The sequence below is a fragment of the Ambystoma mexicanum genome, chromosome 8 (assembly GCF_040938575.1).
Source record: "Ambystoma mexicanum isolate Mex_15411 chromosome 8, UKY_AmexF1_1, whole genome shotgun sequence".
Lineage (NCBI taxonomy): Eukaryota > Metazoa > Chordata > Amphibia > Caudata > Ambystomatidae > Ambystoma > Ambystoma mexicanum.
Window position 1 is genome coordinate 1,281,751,638 of NC_090929.1, and position 20,725 is coordinate 1,281,772,362.

Sequence of the window (20,725 nt, forward strand, 5' to 3'; positions counted from 1 at the left end):
ATAACTTGTTTAATAATAATAATACAAAGGTTTACTTTTTCTCATTGCTTCCAATTTTGACAGACACATGATAGAACTTAAGTCAGATGTAATGATTTGCAAACTATCACTCAATCTGATCATGCGAGAAATGTGCAATTCAAATACTTGGCAATTCCTATGCTGTCCTTTTTGTCACATGTTGTTATATATATTTAGATATGTACAGGTACACACATTTTGTTGTGTTTTTAAGAGATACAATTCAAATAAAACATGATGAAATAAGAGGTCAAATAATAAATAACTTTACTGTACAATCCAATAGTCATCTGTCACAGTTTTAAAAATGTCCAATTGATTTTCTCTAAAATAATTTTTGTAGAAATTCTTTTCAAAGCATGATAAAATAGACATGCGATTGGGTAAAGCAGGAGAAAGGAAGGGTCAGAGGAGCTGTGGACCAATACAAATAATGGAGGGCTCTTGGCTTTTCAGGCAGAATACAATAAACAAACAAATTATATTACGCATCATTGAAAGTCGCCAAGGCAGAGATCATTCTTTAAACATATACTTTCTTAACAATGAATATTCTTTGTGATTCTGTTTTCAGAGTGTGCCCATACTGCTGGCCACATACTATTGCATCTATTATTCTTGCTAGTTCCATGTTGTCTCATGTAGTAGCAGTATTAGATCCCAAGCTGGATAAACAAGACTTGTGAATGTTAATGAATATCACCCAAAAAATAATTGATGTACGTAGGAATTCTGAAATGATATACATTCTTACTCCCACATAACTTCCTGACATGAAGTGAGACTAAGTAATTATGGGAGATATATTCAGGTGTCTCATATCTTGATCACCCCAGTTTTCTTTGATCAGTGACTTTACACAAATGTTTTATATATGTGCTGTAACTACAGACAATAGGTGATTATAGGTGATTATAGCTTGTTTCTATATTGCAAACACCTGTTGGCCGTGATTGATGGCTGAGTTGCCCTTATTATTATTGGTCGGAGAGGTGGTGGTGGCAGTGGGAATTTTCCTAATAAATGTTTCAAAGCACACGTGATGATTACACATTTCATTTAGCATCTTTCAGCACACAGTTATGCTACCAGTTGTACCTTGAAGCTACACAACACCATCTAGAAATCTGACTTACATTCCAGCTCTTTGAAATGTGCATTATCATTAACTATAATTAATTACATAACATTAGGTAGTGCCTACAAATTTGGTAGTAAAACAACTAAAACCACAGTATGGTCTTTATTTCATCCCACCCACCACAACCTACTCTCTACCATTGACACTTTCATGTTACCCTTCCTAAATACCTTCCTGATTAATGGCTATGAGTGTGCCATTGTTACACCTTGTTATAAATGTACAGTTATCCTTTCCATTCACAGTTTAATTGTTATTTTTAATTACATTTTACTTGTCATTTCTTGTATTTATATATATACATCAACAAGTGCATTTTCCAAAGAGCTTACCATTTAAAAAAAAATGAAAGACGTTAGCTGACAAGTTTCACTGGTAAATCTTCCTCGGTCTGTTATGGAGGAAGAGAGCTATTTTATCTTGAAAGCTAGCATTAAAATATATGAGTTAGCCTAGTAAAAGTATCATCGCTGCAAGATTCTGTGCAGTATTTTAAATTTTTCAAAACAACATTCTGTTCTTTTTATCTGGCTGGGCCAATATTCTAACTGCATTGTCAGTGAAATTTACTTGCATAAAGTTTTCTTTCATCCCTGTATTTTTCACTGAAATGGATTTCATTGAAGTAAATGTGGTGAGTTGGTAGGATCCCATGATTTTTTGCAAACATCCTATTTCAATCTTGTTAGGAGAAAATAAGCACTTCCAAAAGATAATTCTGATACACACAGAAGGAAGGTGCCTGTAGATGGTTTGCATTTACTTGCTCTGACAGTTTATCAAATAAATATAGACCCCCTCTGATTATTCATCTTGACATTTCTTGCATGGAGTTAATCCACTCTGCATTGTTATCTTCAAAGATAGTCACCAATAACACATAATCCTTCCACATTGTCAATTAGTATGGAATGTAAAAAAAAGGTCCAACAACAGTGTTATCCCTGACACACGCATATGTCTAACTCCAGACATCACCCTGAACTTTTATGAAGTTCATTTCATCCTATGGAAATTACATATAATATCATAGTAAAATATTATTAGTAATGTAGGTATCACAATTATCAAGCAATGTCTTGCACACAACCTTCTCAGATGCATTTCCATTGTAAGACTATGTTCATATTTGAGCTGTTTTAAGTAAGGATTGATTTGATGCACTAGTCATCGGAAGCACACCTCATCTAAATGACATATTGGCACATTTAGATATACAATCATAAAGGGACTCCTTGCATGGTTTCATGAGACATGCAAATGAAATCGAGTTTACACTGTTAGATGTGTTTGTATCATTATGAATAGTTTACAAGTGAATTCAAATTGTGAACTTGAGAGTTAGAGAATATATAGTGCAAAATGGTCCACATGTGTACGATTCCAATTAAATATTTTATTTCTATTTCACTTAATCTTGTTCCTCTGTGGAAGTGCACTTAGAAGTAGACATGACAATGATTACTACAGGTACAGAATGCAGGACACTAGCTACTAAGGTGGGCTGCCTGCCACAGAGCACCCATTTAGGTTTCATACTAAGTGTGAAATGTATATTAATTGATTCAATTATTGTAAAAATGAGCCTCATTAAGCTGCTATAAACTCTGTTAACCATTGTTCACTGATGTAAACTCCATCAACATTAAGTAGAGTTAAATTGCAAATAAATAAAACACACAAATGGTTAAAACAGACATCAAGTGAGGCTCATAATATTACAATGAAACAGGGGTTGAAATAAATCCAGAATACTGAATTCTGATGTTATTTTGTGGTAAGACTTCCTCATGTGTCCCCGCTGTGTCCCCCTTTGAGTTATAAGGCTATATTTCTCACATTCATAGTAATTTTCTAAACCTGTTACAGCAACTTTTCTCCATCTAAAGTTCAATATAATTGTAAGAGAATTCCACTGCATATTGAGGGAATATAACTGAAAATGTAGACTAAGTAAACTTATTTTCCATTAAATGTAAATTGCATGGATGCTGCCTGATTTCAACCAGGTGCCAAGCCGCAGGATTCCATAGGTATCCATTAGTTGTACACCTGCTTGAAAATCTTAGGCAGATATACAATGAAACGCACTGACGAGATTGACGTGGTCTGCAAAGAGGCAATTTAAAGTCTGCTCTGTGCCCTCCTTCACCTTGTCACTCTTGCAAAATGGGGCAGTGGAAAAATATTTCACCTCACTTTTTCTCCTCCATTTAAGACTGCCCCTTTTGAAATGAGGATGTTAGTTTCAGAATTAAGCATGAAATATAGATTATACTTTGAAACAACATGTAAAATATACTCACTTTCCTAAAGGAGCAATGGCTGACATCATTAAACACATTGTTGATTTTTTCTAGTTCTTTGTACATTTCACTGTATGCATTTAATTTAAAACATGTACTTTCATCCCCAAATACAATTAATCGGGTAATTGGTTGGAAATATGGCATTTTGTACAATGAATATTCACATGGTGCGGTAGTCCACCCGCATAGCCAGAAATTCAATATGTTGAGAAATGCTACATGCTGGCATCATACACTATTCATTAGTCTTGTGTTTAGATTTTGTGACCCTGCTATATCATTACAGCTTAGTTATCTATTTGATAGTATAGTATTTAGATTGCAGAAAGACCTAATTACTTTCCAACTTTATCAGAATTTGAGATTAAGGTAACTTTAGAAAAATTGTCAACTTCAAATCATTCCATTGCTTCTACTGTTGTAATGTTCTATGTATTCTGTTGTTATAATGTAAAGCGCTTTGGATTAAAGCGCTATATAAACACAATAAATACAAATACAAATAAAGTCACTTAAATTCAGCAATAAAATGTAAACGCTAAGCTTTCACTGAAACGTTGCTTTCATTTTGCGGAAGGTGTCATTTATTTTTCTGGAATTTCTGTCAGCAGGCTGATGATGGAAATTTACATTGTTGCTAGCTGCCAAAACAGAAATGTCTGCTTCACTGAATAAATTGATTCTCTGGTTGAGATAAAATTGAAGCTCAGGATCTGGAGTAAATACATATGGGATTTCTTGGAACGCATGCACCTGGCTCACAACTTTGGCAATATTCCTTCAAGAGAAAGAAAACATGAAAACATAATTATATAATATATTTCACTTGAACACTAAAATATTGAGTAAAATAACATTTTTAATATGCCAACAAATGCAAAGGCTAATGTTATTAACAGGGCCTGATTCATAGAGTGTTTTCCAGTAGGATTGCACCATTAGAAATCACTTCTGTAAATCAGGCCCATCGTGCCTTCAGCCTACAGAGGATAAACAGAATTGTGCTTTTTGTAGAAGATGCCAGGATATACCAAAAAAACCTTACCATTGTATGGTCTGGAAAATGTGAACAAGCAGGGTACATTTTGTAACGTTTTGTGTCTAATTGAAATACTGAAGTATAGTATGATAGAATATGTTGGTCTCTCTCACCTTAGGCAATTGTATTTTGAATGGTATTTTAAAGAGTACAGAGCCACAACTTGTGATGATTGGTGGTCTAAATTACTAGGTGTAAGGTAGACCTCTTTATCAATAGCTGTTGTTACATTTTTAAATGTTCTGCTCCCTAAAGAAACTACTAAGGAGATGAAGGAATTTTGAAATAGGTAAATGATGTGTAATTGAATTTGTTTTAGATTTATATTGAGTTTTAAATTGTATTTCATGTAATTAGGAAGCTGCTTATATGAGCCAGCATGGTAGAGACATTTTATCATAATTGAATGTTTTACATTTTTGATAAATTGAATGTTTTTAAACATTTATAATTGGTAAAAATAGGAATCATATTTGTGTGTGTATTGATAGTATTTCACCAGAAATGTTTTATTTTTTTAAAATGTTCTTATAGTTCATTACAAACTTTTAAAAATATATTCTGAGAATAGCAATTCGACACAACATTTCTCATACTTATTCAACATTATTAAGCTCGAAAATTTCATATCATATACATAAAACACTTGGCACATTTATACATTTGTAACTCAAATTTAGACAGAAATTGTAATTGAAGCTGTTTAGTGTATCTATATGTGAAAGGTTCTTTGTCTTGAACTAGAACACAATAAATAAATAAAAAAGAAATAGAAACCGGGTTCTACCCATAGCATTTCAAAATCTCAAACAGGATAAAGATTGAATTTAGTGCAGAAATAAGCATTCGTTGTGTCTGCTTGCAAAAGTATTCATCTTGTCCTAGGATGTTGGAGAGTTAGTCACAAAAGCTGGACAAAGGGCCTGCTCTTGTTAAACCACAGGCACATCTACAGGCACTTAGTTACAAAGAAGAATTAACTCATACAATACTTGCAATATTATATACATGTTTGTTCTCATCTCTGATAGTTTACACCTTCCTGAATTTTCACCCAAGGACAGGAAGGCCATCAGTATCAAAATTGCAAGCATAGTATGAAACCATCTGCAACCTTATCACAAGCATCTTTCAATAGAGATCATCAAAAAAATGTTCTGTGCATATAGTACTGTCCATTTAAGACTTAGTGAGTCAAAGTCTTACAAATAAATCATGCTTCTGGCCCAAACATTACAAGAAGATGGATTGCCAACGTGAAGAGTGGGAACTTGTTCACTCTTTTTACTCTCCTATTGCTGGTGATTTCAACAGTCTTGGGTATATTCCAAAACAGTATATCTCAACAGCCTGGCTGATTCTGCAGTGAAGATACTAATTTGTACATTAACCAAACTGATTTTGAACGAACAAAAAAAGATTAACAAATGCTTGAAGATACAACCTGTAGAATATGCATCCTTGCATGAGGAAATTCCTAACACATAGAGGAAATTGAATCTACGGAAGGTAGCCACAGGAGCATAACATGAACATCCAGACAATTTCACACTTTTCCCCATTTTTGACAGAGTCCCTTAGCTATGGTCTAAGCAACCAAGTAGAAGGAATAAGTCACTTGCCTGTAATTCTGGTTCTCCATCATTATTATCTTTCATAGATTCACATGCTGTGAATATCCCCTGTCATCACTGGGAATCCTTGGTATCATAGAGCAGTTTAAATTTAAACTGAAATTTTCAGTCAGTTTTGTGCTCTATTCTAGTTCTTTTTGGGTCATACTGCCCACAGCCAATAGGAACCCATCCCTTAGCTCTTCCCTTGTCGGCCATCTTCAGATTTAGCAAGTGCACGTGAGTGGCAGTAAAAGTAAGTAGACGAGCCATGAGGGGTATGTGGGAGGGTCACATGTGAATCTATGAAAGATACCAATGATGGCGGACAGGAGTTAACGCAAGTAACTTATACCTAATTTATACCTTCTCCAGCATTGGATCTTTCATAGATTCACATGCTGTGAATAGATTATAAAGCAGTATTATAAAATACAGCAGTATTACAAATATACATATGGGCAGAGGCAAGTTCTCAGTATAACTTACCACCAGAGACTTACTTACCTCACACGAAAAGGTTCAGCAGAACCGACAGCCGACTCTAGACTCATCTGCGGAATTTCTGTTGACACAGCAGAAGCTGGTGAATGTATGCACCCATCTCCAGGTTGCTGCACGGCAGATGTTAGGCAGTGGGATCCCTGAGAGAAACGCACTGCTCTGGTGGAGTGCACCCAGGGCCTGCCTGGGAGAGGCCTGCTGGCCTGCTGGTGGCACAGTGAAATGCAGGCAGTATTCCATCTTGAAATGGAGGACTTGGATAGAGAGCCTTCCCAGTGCTAGAAGGTCCAAATGCAACAAAATGCAACAAACTGTTGTTCTGTCGTACAGAATGATTTAGTGCGTGCCACATAGTACTTGACTGTGCATACCATATCCAGCATGTGCAAGGTTTACTCTGATGGAGATGTTGGTGTGCCAGACAATACTGGCATAATCACCCCCTGATTGAGGTGGAAAGAGGATGGCACCTTTGGCATAAATGTTGGGTTAGTAGTTAGAATGGCCTTGTGAAACATCAAGTAGGGTGGTTTCGAAGAGAACACTGGGATCTCAACCACTCATCTGCTGAAGTTATGGCCACCAAAAGTGCTGTTTTCCATGAAAGATGCTTGAGGGTTGCCAGGTACATGTGCTCGAAGGGCGGCCTCATGAGCCTTGTGAGTAGCACATTTAGCTCCCATGCTGGTGCAGGGCAACAAACAGGTGGAATAGACTGGAACAGCCCATGTAAGAACTCCTTCATCAGCCGGTGAGACCATAAGACCTGTGGAGTGGTTGTACCTGGAGATCACTTCCAGGTGCACTTTAATCGAGGAATTTGTAAAGCCAGATTCAGCCAGGGAAAACAAATAAGGCAACGGCTCCTCCAGCCGGATGGTGTGAGGTTTCAGTTGATGGGTCCTGCACCATACCTGAAAACGTTTCCACTTGCTCTTGTAGCACTTCAAGGTGGATGGAGCTCTTGCCCTGGCCAGGATCTCCTGTACATTTTGTGGGAGGGACAGCACCCGAACTCTAAGAATACAGGAGCCAGGCCGTCAGATTGAGAGATACCAGGTCATGTTGCAGAACTGCCCCTGGTGCCTGGACAGGAGCGATTGGTGTGGGTGCAGCTTGATCAGGGCCACTGATGAGAGGGAAAGGATTATCCTCTCATCTGAGGGCCTGGCGGTGCTGGTCTCAGTGTCTAGCTGTTAGGAAGAATTCTCATAAATGGTTGATTTCCCTTACCTAATGAGTCCCTCAGCAGCTTTGCTGGATTTCTACGACTGGTAAGAGTGTGAGCCTTTTTTACCCACTCTTACATGTGTTTTGATATGTGTATTTCTACTTTCTGTGTGATCTTGGGCACTGGAGCCTCACCTACTCCATGTGCACCACTTTTTGTGTGTGTTACACAGAACCTTCAGTGCAGTGACAGAGGGTTGTCTTTGAGACTTCCCACTGACTCCATTTTTCTGGGGCTGACTACTGTCCCCCAGAAACAGGTAAAGTTGCCATTAACTTTGTAAAGTCACTTTAAACCACAGACCCAGCACACCACATCTTACATGGAGTATTGGAAAGGGTTAACTCTTATCCCTTTTTGTCTGTGCCTCTTGGAGCCTTGTTTCACTCCCTTAACATTAACACTTGGCTGGTGGCAGTGGTATCTACCCTAACCTTTCTACCGCAACTATCTTATATGAATGTGGTAATGTTTTAGGATATTATATTAGCCTCAAACATAAACCCGCTTGACCAAATACATTTTATTTTTGGTTCCGGCTGGGTTTATTTGTTAACTGTCTTAAGGCGCCTGATAGTCTAGGTAGGCAGGATGTGAAGGAGGGATCTTCGGTCCCCTGCCATGGGTTCCTATGTAACCCAAGTCACACTCTTGTCTGATTGGCTAAAGGGGACTGGCCTTGCCAGGCCAGCCACCCTGCTGTGTGATTGACAGCCAGGCTGTATGAATGGGGGAAAACTGCATAAAAAGCAGGTCTCTGGGACTGGAAGAGCAGAGTCACCACTGGAACTAAAGAACCAACAAGGAACTGGAAGAAGAGGGCCCCTACCACGACTGAACCACCCGGTGAAGCCCTGCTGCAGGTCTGAATCGCCAGAATCTGACAACAGAGAAGTTCCTCCAGGAAACTTCTCCCTTGAGCTGGTGGGACCAACCAGTTCGGCCAAACTACAAACCAGGACCCCTCCTCTGGTCGAATTCGCTGTACAGAGCTACAGTGGGCCGGAAAGCCAGGAAGGTCGGATCCTGCTTGGGTTTTAAGGAGCGCACCTTTTATTTGTTGTTTTGCTCTGCTGCTGGTTTCTTCCCTGGGTGGCGCAGGGCCCTTGAGTCTTCCTACTTCATGTCAGTCCGACAGTCGCTTCAGGAACCATGAGCCTGCAGGAACCACCAGGAACGTCTGCCTCAGCTACAGCTCCCTCTCCGTTTCAAGGTACTGTGCAAATCCGGTTGTCCGTTTCGTTCAACCGCAGCGAAAGTGTTTGAAATCTTTCTCCAAACCGAGAGCGTGTCCTTCTCTTCTCTTTGAACTAACTTTTCTACCAACCAACCTCGTCTGGAATCTGTGCCACATACTTTACCGCAAACTACCCTGAACTGTGTGATCTTGAGCAAAAGACTTTTGACACATTGACTTTGGCCCTAAGCCTTTTCTAGCTGATCTCCTCACTGTAGTCTCCCTCGTTCAATTGTCCGCAGCACTTACCTGTTGGTTTTGCCTAATTTCTAATAACTTTGTCTTTCCCTCCCTTTTAAATTGCTGGAGTGCCATTTTGCTCCCACTTCGTTTTGTGAGCTTAACCTGTCTGTAATTTAAGGGAAGTGGTGTGGTGTATTTATGATTGTGATTTTTAACTTGCTTAGAACAGTGAAATGTTATACAACTGTTGAGTAAATAAATATATTTTCTTTTACTTAGAAACCTTGAGTCAGTGCTGCCTGAATCATAGTAATTGCTGTCCTTTGTGTAACTATTTGTACTGCTCACTTACTCTTGAGATAAGTCTGGCTGCTACGCTACTGCTAACACTATAACTTTGTAGTACAGGCTTGTACCAAAGGTGAAATTGTACTGTCACATGTAGTCTTAATTGTGTGTAGTGTTCCCAAAGGGTACTGCATATAATTCTGCCTAACACTGGTGTACTGTCATGATGCATACCCCCGGGCATCCAGACCACGTCCATCAGCCCCGGGAGCAGGCATCATGTTGCCTTGAGAAAACCCAGCAACCCCTGCTAGGCGCTGTCTGGGTTCAGTCCTGGCACCAATGGCGCCAGGCTCATATGAGACATCATAAGTGCACACTCACCTGATGCAGACCATGCTGCAAGAAGATCCAAGCCCATGTGAGGCCTGGAAGGGACTACTTTACCTTATGGACTATTTTGTTACTCGAAAGTGGTCGGGAGGAATACCTACCTGGGACTACTTTGGAGGCTATTTAAACCACGCCCGAAGAGCAGCACACGCTTCACGTTATTCTGCATCCAGCAGCGTAACGTTCACCGTGCCAGTAGCAGCATCCAGCCTTCTGCCACGCCCGCCTCGAACCTGGAGCACCTAGAAAGAAGGAAAGAAGCAAAGGTTAGGAGTATTTACCTGATTTACCTGATCCTAGATTCATCGCATCTTCAAACCTGAGGAAAGACTTTGTTTTAAACGCGCCGCATTGCCACCAGCAGCGCTGCGCCATACTCACCGTTCCACGCAGCATCTCTTCGATCCGGCGCTGTCTCCATCTTTAAATCGCCGAATTCCGGCACCTAAGGGGGACAAGAAACAACTAGGTGAGCAGAGAGAACAGACAGAGACAATCACTTTAGCCGCCATATGCTTACCTGATTTTACCGCCGGAGGTATTATTCATCAGCACGCCATATCTTCTTATGCTGCACCTGTGAGAAAAGGAGAAAGCAGCAAGTTTAACCCTTGGCATTATTTACCGGACAGTGTTGGGTAACACAGACTTTGCCGGAGCGCTTTCAGCTGTCAATCTTCTTATTGGGTCAAAGCTGCAAGATAAAAGAGGAATTGGACAGGAGTGAATTCCAGACATTTTGAACTCTTACGAACTATATACTTACGGCTCTTCGCCAGGACCTTTTGGGAGTCAGGATTCATCTACAACTCTTCCAATATCTTCAGGCCAGTGAAGTAACTGGTCATCAACGCGCCCCTGCGTACTTTGCAGGATGGAGGGCTCATCCTTCAAGAATATAAGGTGAGATTGCTGAGAGGGCACTTCAGAGGTGATTAGAGGGGAGGATAGTGGGGGTGCTATCACTTGAATCCACAAGTGGCTAAATCCATCTCTCCACTTGTAGGAGAATATTTCTACGGGTCAAGCAGACAAGAATTGGAGGGCAGATCCAGTCAGTCATCGCTGCACTACGCATCACGTGGGTGGAGGCCGCAGCCGTCCGGGTCTGACTGACGCCCCTGTGGGAGCCAGGTGAGCGTTACATGTACAGCGGTGAGGATAAAAGTATAGTAATTACACTAAGAGTGCTGCTATTACCTTGGATCAACTAACCACAAGGCTAACATCACTAAAAAGCAACATTAATCATGTCTGATATGGAAAGCCACAGTCAGGAGACCCTCCTGAGTTACACTGCAGATTATTTAAGAAACATGTGTAAAGAAAGGAAACTCTCTGCCAAAGTCTAGGGAGTGGGTCTGAAATACCTGACTCTCTAGCAAATGTGGAAAGTATTGAGGATGATACTATGTCTATTAATGATGAGTTGGAAGAGGAAGATGTGTCTATTAATGTAGGCCTCCCTGGCCTCTTGCCTGCTCAGCAACCTCAACCCTTATCCACTGGGACCCCACAGGTCCTACACTCAATCCTGAATACATTGCTCTAGAGAAAATGACGCTTGAACTGGAATTCAAATGTTTAAATGCTCAAACTGAACAAAATAATGAATGAAAAGATTGTCTCTTGAAAATGCTTCTCTCCCAGAGTCTTCTAGGTCTTCCAGTCCTAAGAGACCCTGAATGCCTAAATAAATTGTGGGTATGTATGAGGTTAAGCTTCATATTTTAGATTGGTTGGCAATGTTTAATATAACCATGGTATTCAAAGTCTCACAGGGAATCCATTGCTTCTCTGGCTCTTCTCTAGGCTACCCACTGTTGCATCTGATGTTGTGATGGAGTTGGGGGAGGTGGATATGATGGATTATGAGTGTGCGAAGCTAGCTTTAATTGCTAGATTTGGGAAGACCCCTTCCCAGTACCTTAAGAGGTTTAGGACCCTCAAAAAGCATAATGTACCCATTGGGCTACCTGGGTATTTGACTGTTTGAAAAACTTAGATGGTTGGACTAAGGGTTACAGAGTAAACACTTATGAAGGAATGAGAAATCTTGTTATGTTGGAGTCTATTTTTGATGTCTGCTCTCCTGAGCTCAGACAGCACTTGGCTGATTCTAAGGAGATATATCCAAAGAAGCTAGCTAAGGCTGCTGACTTGTGGGTTGCCAACGGGCTACTCACAAGGATTCTGGGGCAACTCAGAAAAAGGATGAGGGGGAACAGCCAAAGAAAGACAACAAAGAGAAGTCTAATACCTCCAATCCAAAAGAGGGCCACAAACAACAACATAAGGGTAAACCACAAGGGAAACCAAATCAGGCTAGTGCACCATCGGGACCCAAACCAGATGAAGGTCAGAACAAGCCCCCATTCATAAAAACATTTGGGAAATGTTATTTTTGTGGGTCAACTGACCATGTGAAAGGGGATCCCAGATGTAAGGGTAAACCTTCAGGGGTCCACACTGTCTCCTTAGCCTTCTCCAGAGAGGAATAAGTACCTATGGCAAGTGGAAACTTTCACCTACTGGCTGAAGAACCCATGAGAGTCTCAGTCAGTGTTTCTTTAGTGTCCCTGGACTTGTGGGAACAACAGAATTTAGATGTCTATAATTCCATCCCAGATAATACGACAGAGTATTATAAAGATATTGTTCTTGTGAATGGTCAGGAAACCCCTGCCACCAGAGACACTGGAACCAGCATAACTGTGGTGGATGAATCATTTTTCAAGGTGGAGGATGTTGCTAATGCACCCAAACACCTCACCAAGTTAGCTGGATACCCTGTGTAAATGCTTCCCCAGTTACCAGCTCTCATCCAGTGTAATGATATGACTGTCAAGATACCTGTTAGTGTGCAGAGTGAAGTGCCTGGGAAAGTCCTGTTGGGTAATGACCTTAAAACTCTTGGAGTTGTGTCAAGCACCCCCAGGCCTCCCAGTAAAAGGAAACAGGAGCTAACAAGGTCTGCAAGGGAGAGAACCTTGAGAGGCTCTCCAGAGGAGATGATAGAGTGGAACTATCACTCCCACTCCACAGGAGTTGCTCACTGCAATTTCTAGAAAAACAGAGGCAAAGGGGAAACCCAAGACCTCCAGGAAAAAGTCAGACAGCACCCCTGTGCTACCTACAAGGACATCCCCAAGATTGTCCAAAGTCACTCCTGTGACTACTCCACCTGCTGAGGCAGAGTGTGAGGTGCAACCTTGTGTGGTTGAACCAACATCTGAAGAGTCAGATCTGGAAGAAGACACTGTTTTAGTTGGAGATATTGACCCTGTTGAACATCCTGAGCTGCAGTCTTTACTGGCAGAAGGTGGGCCCAGACTTTAGCAAAGGACAGAGAGAGTGTCCTACTCTTGAAAATCTTCAACAGCAGGCTGCTAACCAACTTGATGGGCAAGAAGTTGGGAAGCACAGGTTACGCTGGGAAGATGGCCGCTTCTACAGTGAACCAACTGAGTCTAACCCTGGGGACTGCAAAAGACTTGTAGTGCCCCTTGCCAACAGACTCCAGTTCTTACAGTTAGCCCACGAGATACCTTTGGTGGTCACTTGAGTTTCAAGAAGACCAAGGAAAGGCTCTCTCCTACTTCTTCTGGTCTAAGATGGGTTCAGAAGTGGACAAATTCTGTAGGAGCTGTCACACTTGCCAAACCTCTGGCAAGAGTGGAGCCAAGAATGTGGCACCCCTGGTGCCACTCCCAGAGGTGGAAGTTCCTTTTGAGAGGGTGGGCATTGACATTGTCGGTCCCCTTGACCATACCACATCTTCAGGGAACAGTTTTATCCTCGTTGTAGTAGACCATGCTACAAGACACCCAGAAGCCATACCTATGAGTACTGTTATGGCTTAGGCTGTGGCTAAGGCTATACTTGGTATTTTTTTTTACCAGAGTAGGGTTTCCTAAGGAAGTGATATCCGACAGGGGATCCAATTTGATGTCCTACTACATGTAAGCCATTTGGAAAAACTGTGGTGTCACTTACAAGTTCTCTACAGCCTACCATCCACAGACAAATGGACTGGTAGAGAGGTTTAATCGTACTATGAAGAGCATGATGGGTGCTTTAGAGGAACCCCTTAAGAAAAAGTGGGACCTTCTACTGCCATGCCTTCTCTTTGAATATTTGAATATAGAGAAGTCCCTCAGGAGGGAGTTGGCTAAAGTCCCTTTGAACTTCTCTATGGCCATCCAGTCAGAGGTCCATTGGAACTAATCAAGGAGGGGTTGGAGAGTGCTCCTTCCCCCAAACCAGTCAGAGTGACTGACAATGTGATAGGTCTCCAGAGGAGGATGTCACACATGATGGCAGAAGCAAGTGATAACTTGAAAGCAGGTCAGGCTCTGGTCAAACATTGGCATGACCAGAAGACCAACATGGTTGAGTTTACTCAAGACCAGCTTGTAGTAGTTATGGTGCCAACAAGGCAGAGGGCCTTGCAGGACAAGTGGATAGGACCCTCCAAGGTTGTGGGCAAACTTGGAGAGGTGAACTATCTGGTGGATTTAGGCAGACCTAAGGAGGCTCCCAGAGTCTTTCACACCAACCGTTTAAACGCTTATGTCTCAAGACCAGAAGTAGGAGCTTTGCTTCTCTCTTCAGCTCAAGAGGAAGAGGAGAGCGAACCTCTACCTGATCTCCTCAGAGACCAACCTTTAGATGTACAGATAGAAGGAGTTAATCTCTCTTCTCAGCTGATGTCTGAACAACAAGAGGAGTGCAGAATTCTGGTGAGTCAGATTGCCTCCCTGTTTTCACTATCACCAGGCTTGACCCCTTGGGGCCAGCATGATAGTCTCACTGGTGACTGTTTACCTGTCAAAAGCAGGGGGTACAGAATGTCAGAACATGTTAGATCCCACATCAAAGGAGAGGTCAACAAGATGCTTGATCTCTAGCTTATAGAGCCCTCTACAAGTCCATTGTCTAGTCCAGTTGTTGTAGTACCAAAGGCAGGATCCAAGGAGTTGAGAGTCTGTGTGGACTATAGAGCTATAAATGTAGTCACTAAGACTGATGCCCATCCTTTGCCAAGGACAGATGAACTGGTGGATAGACTTGGTTTAGCCAAGTACCTCAGTACATTTGATCTAATCTTAGGCTATTGGCAAATAGCACTGACAGACCATGCCAAGGAAAAAACTGTATTTTCTACCCCAGCAGGCCTCTACCAGTTTAAGGTTATGCCTTCTGGATTAAGGAATGCAGTTCCTACATTTCAAAGGACGGTTAATCAAGTTCTGAATGGGGTGGAGGACATCTGCATGGCATACTTGGCTGACATTGCAGTGTTCAGCCCTACCTGGAAAGAACATATTGATCAACTGGGATATGATTTGCAGGCTCTTGAGCAGGCCCATCCGATGATAAAGGCAAGCAAATGTCAAATTGACAGAGTAAAGTGGTCTACCTTGGTCATAAGGTAGGAGGAGGTGAGATAAGGCCATTGTCCAGCAAAGTACAAGCTGTGAAAAACTGGGCCACCCCTACTACTCAAACCCAAGTGAGAGCTTTTTTAGGTCTCACTAGGTACTACAGGAATTTAATTAAGAACTATAGGACCATAGCTTCTTCTTTGAATGTGATCTCCTCTCCAAAATACCCAAAAAAGGTTAGATGGAATGAGGAGTGCACTCAAGCCTTTGAAAGCCTGAAGAAAGCCCTTTGTCAAGCTCCAGTCCTAAGAGTTCCTGATTATAACCAACCCTTCATTGTGCAGACAGATGCCTCCAATATAGGCATAGGTGCAGTCCTTAGTCAACTGGATGAGAAAGGTAGGGAGCACCCCATTTGCTTCATCAGTAGGAAACTGAAGGAACCAGAAACAAGGTGGGAAACCATAGAGCGTGAATGCTTTGCCATTGTGTGGAGTTTGAAGAAGTTTAGACCATACTTGTATGGATCTACTTTTGTGATTCAAACTGACCACCAACCCTTGAGATGGTTAATGCAAATGAAAGGGGAAAACCGAAAACTGCTAAAATGGTCAATCTGCCTGCAAGGGTTTCATTTTACCATTGAGCACAGAGCAGGATGTCACCACCAAAATGCTGATGGTCTCACTAGGATGTTTATAACTGACTAGAGGTAGAGATTCATCCCAGAGTGGATTAAATCCTCCTGTCCCTTAGTCTGGGGGGGCAGAGGGGCTCGAGTGTTAGGGAGAATTCTCATAAATGGTTGATTTCACTTACCTAATGAGTCCCTCAGCAGCTTTGCTGGATTTCTAGGATTTTCTTTTTACCTGGTAAGAGTGTGGGCCTTTTTTTCCCCACTCTTACATGTGTTTTGCTATGTGTATTTCTACTTTCTTTGTGATCTTGGGCACTGGAGCCTCACCTACTCCATGTGCACCACTTTTTATGTGTGTTACACAGCACATTCAGTGCAGTGACACAGGGTTGTCTTTGAGACTTCCCACTGACTCCATTTTTCTGGGGCTGACTACTGTCCCCCAGAAACAGGTAAAGTTGCCATTAACTTTATATAGTCGCTTTAAACCACAGACCCAGAACACCCCATCTTATGTGAAATATTCGAAAGGGTTAACTTTATCCCTTTTTGTCTGTGCCTCTTGGAGTCTTGTTTCTCTCCCTTAACATTAACACTTGGCTGGTGGCCGTGGTAGCTATCCTAACTTTTCTGCCGCGATTATCTTATATGAACGTGGTAATGTTTTAGGCTATTATATTAGCCTCAAACATAAACCCTCTTGACCAAATACATTTTATTTTGGTTCCAGCTGGGTTTTATTTTGGTTCCAGCTGGGTTTATTCACCATTTCTTTTTGTTAAAGTCTTTCTTGTGTTTCTCTCTGCGCACCAAACTGGGGATGACGCCTTTGTTCGCTGTCTTCTGCACAGAAGCCCTCCTTAAGGCGCCTGATAGTCTGGGTAGGCAGGATGTGGGGGAGGGATCTTCGGACCCCTGACATGGGTTCCCTTGGTAACCTAAGTCGCACTCTTGTCTGATTCGCTAAGGGAACTGGCCTTGCCAGGCCAGCCACCCTGCTGTGTGATTGGCAGCCAGACTGTATGAATGGGGGAAAACTGCATAAAAAGCAGGTCTCTGGGACTGGAAGAGCAGAGTCGCCACTGGAACGAAAGAACCAATGAGTAACTGGAAGAAGAGGGCCCCTACCACGACTGAACTGCCCGGTTAAGCCCTGCTACAGGTCCGAATCGCCAGAATCCGACGACAGAGAAGATCTTCCAGGAATCGTTTTCCCTTGAGCTGGTGGGACAAACCAGTTCGCACAAACTACAAGCCAGGGCCCCTCCTCTGGTCGAATTCAGTGGGCCGGATAGTCAGGAAGGTCGGACCCTGCTTGGGTTTTAAGGAGCGCACCTTTTATTCGTTGTTTTGCTCTGCAGCTGGTTTCTTCCCTGGGTGGCGCAGGACCCTCCAGTCTTTCTACTTTGTGTCAGTCCGACAGTCGTTTCAGGAACAATGAGCCTGTAGGAACCACCAGGAACGTCCACCTCAGCTACAGCTCCCTCTCCGTTTCAAGGTACTGTGCAATTCCGGTTGTCCGTTTCATTCAACCGCGGTGAACGTGTTTGAAATATTTCTCCAAACCGAGGGCTTGTCCTTCTCTTCTCTTTGAACTAACTTTTCTACGAACCAACCTCGTCCGGAATCTGTGCCACGAACTTTACAGCGAATTACCCTGAACTGTGTGATCTTGAGCAAAAGTCTTTTGACCCATTGGCTTTGGCCCTAAGCCTTTTCTAGCTGATCTACTCACTGTAGTCTCTCTTGTTCAATTGCCCTGAGTACTTACCTGTTGGTTTTGCCTAATTTCTAATAACTTTGTCTTTCCCTCCCTTTCAAATTGCTGGAGTGCCATTTTGCTCCCACATCGTTTTGTGAGCTCAACTTGACTGTAATTTAAGGGAAGTGGTGTGGTGTATTTATGATTGTGATTTTTAACTTGCTTAGAATAGTGAAATGTTATACAACTGTTGAGTAAATAAATATATATTCTTTTACTTAGAAACCTTGAGTCAGTGTTGCCTGAATCTTAGTAATTGCTGTCCTTTGTCTAACTATTTGTACTGCTCACTTACTCTTGAGATAAGTCTGGCTGCTCCGCTACTGCTACCACTATAACTGTGTAGTACAGGCTTGTATCAAAGGTGAAATTGTACTGTCACTTGTAGTCTTAATTGTGTGTATTGTTCCCAAAGGATATTGCACGCAGCTGGTGAGCAGGTGTAAGTGGATCTAGGTCACCTGGCCTAAGCACCACCCACCTTCTAGCCCTACCTCTTCCTTCCTGCTCTTAACTCTTAGATCAAGGGCGTCTCTCGTCCAGGCGACTAAAGGGAAAGGCAATTCCTGTTTTGACCTGTTCGGACCAGGAGGATACAGGGCCCGAACCCCTGCTAAGTCAGCAGGTAAGCATGCACCAACATGTGTTTACACCCTCTGTCCCCACAGGTCATCCCCACCCTATCTGGTCCCCCCGTGTTGTTCCTTTGTGCCTCCCCACTTCCCACACACAGGAGTCTGTCCTGCTACATTCTGGTTTCACCATTGCCATCTTGTGGCCAATGCTGGATTTGACTTTTATGAACTTCCTTTGCATCTTGTACTCATGGTGACACTGAATCATGCTGTTCCCATTTTCATCTTGTATCCTGGTTTGCAACATTATGTGTTACTATTGACTTCTGCAGTTGTATTCGCTCTGCCCCCTTGCTTCTCCATTCTTTTTGAATGCTTACTCTCAGTTCTCTCCTCCTCTTCCTTTCTCCCTTTTCCCATCTCCTCCCCTTCTCCCCTTTCTTCTCTGCACTTACTCTACCAGAATTGTCCCTGGACCTAATATGATAGCAACCTCGTCTGTCGCTCCCCTTACTGTTCCCCCCCTCCCTCCAGCACTATCTGAAACGTTGTCAGGCCTAGTACGATAGTCGCTTGTTTTGTTCCTCCCTCCTTTTCTGCACCCCTCTCCCTTACCTTTTGTTTTTCTCCGGCTCTACCAGAAATGTCGCCAGGCCTAGTACGGTAATCGCCTGTCTGTTTCCATTTCCTTTCCATTTCCTTCCCACTCTCCCCCTCCCTTCCTTATCTATGTCTTAGCTCTTGCACTATCCAAAATGTCGTCAGGCTGAGTACGATAGTTAATTTCAGATCCTTACTGTTCATGGCCTGTAAGAATGTCATTGTATTTTCCCTTGTTCCCTTCCTTGCCTTGAAGCGCTTTGAAACACTTTGTGTATAGGCGCTACATAATTCTGCCTAACACTAGCCTTGCTCCGAAGGCACGACTTTGGGAAGTTGATGGAGAACCCCAGTTGCTGTAGACACTGGATGGTGGGGGCGGTGATGGCTTCTGCTAGCGGGCAGGAGATGGCTCTTACCAACCAGTCATCTAGATATGGATAGACGTGAATGCTGCTCTGCCACAGACGAGCCACCATTAGCCAATGCATTTGGTGAAAACCCACAGATCAGATCTTAAGCCGAATGGAAGGGCCTTGAACTGATAATGTACCCGTGCCACCATGAAGCATATGTAGTGCTGGTGTGAGAGGCAAAAAGGGAGGTGAAAGTATGTGCCCTCTAGCTCGAGGGAGTGTAGGAAGTCTCCTTGCTGTAGCTGGGACAACACCTGCTGTAGCATGACCATGCAGAACGTTTGTGCCTTTAGGAACTTGTTGAGCACCCTCAAATCTAATATGTGTCTCCTACCCTCTGACATGTTGTGCAGTGTTTTATTCCTAAACAGGAAGTAGCAGGAGTATTCTCATGTGCCCATATCATCCATGGAAACCTTCTCCACTGCGCCCTTCTGCAGCAGTGCTTGCACTTCCTGAATCGCATCTTCTCTAGTTTGTGCACAGGAGAAATATCCCGTGGATAGTGCATGTATCTCCAGCAAGTGGCCCTGCAGGAGGAGGGATAATACCCATTTGTCGGTGATGATGTGTGACCATTCTTCGACAAACCTTGACAGCCGTCTTCCCACTGAGGTGTTGAAGTGGGAGACCTGGCCCTTAGATGGGAGGATCCACAGTGTCGCTGCAAACCCCTGTAGGACTGGGACCTTTTCCTGTACTGGTGCCCTGATGAATACAGGGTCCTTTAGGAGGATGAAGACTGGTATGCTGGTATGTAGCGTGGTTATCCCGCAATGTCATGCCATAGCGCCTCTGCTGTAGTGTGCCCAAGGAGCAAGTGTTTTCCGTGTCCATTTTTATGTACTGTAAGGCCTCAACCACCTTTTTCCAAAACAGGGAGGAGCCGTTGAATGGCATGTCTATGACCCTGGACTGGACATCGGGCCAAAATTGTGTGGCCTTGAGCCAACACTGCCTATGCAAGACAGCTCCATTGCCAAGCTGGTGAAAATCAGTGTCAGCGATGTGTACTGAGACAGTAATGGCATGATCTGATACCAACTCACCTTTGTGGAAGATAGCCAAGGCTTCTTGCTTCTTGTCTTCCGGCAAGAGCTCCAGCAAGGGATCCAACTTGTAGCACAACTTGTGGTCATACATTGCGAGTAGGGACATTGCATTAGCCACTTTGATAGTTGTGGCAGCGATGTTAATACTCATCTTACCGAAGGCATCGAGAAGTTTGCTCTCTTTGTGTGGGGAACAGAACAGGACGAATATGGGTTAGCCAAACCTTTCCTGGCAGCTGCAGAGACAATGAAATCGGGTGTGGGTTGAGTGCAGAGGGCAGCAGCGCTCTCTGGGGCTCTGTACTTTCTGTAAAACCAGTCTTTTTTAGCCAGGGCA

General features: G+C 42.9%; 1 protein-coding gene across 1 annotated transcript in view; it reads right to left on the reverse strand.

Moving 5' to 3' along the window:
- Positions 1-264: 264 nt before the first annotated feature.
- The window catches only part of KNDC1 (kinase non-catalytic C-lobe domain containing 1), an 895,433-nt gene continuing 874,972 nt past the window's right edge, over positions 265-20,725 (reverse strand). Inside the window, exon 30 of the mRNA XM_069611402.1 lies at positions 265-4,249. Within this exon, the coding sequence (XP_069467503.1) occupies positions 4,018-4,249 (232 nt within the window). The 3' untranslated portion in view covers positions 265-4,017. The remainder of the gene's footprint in view (positions 4,250-20,725) is intronic.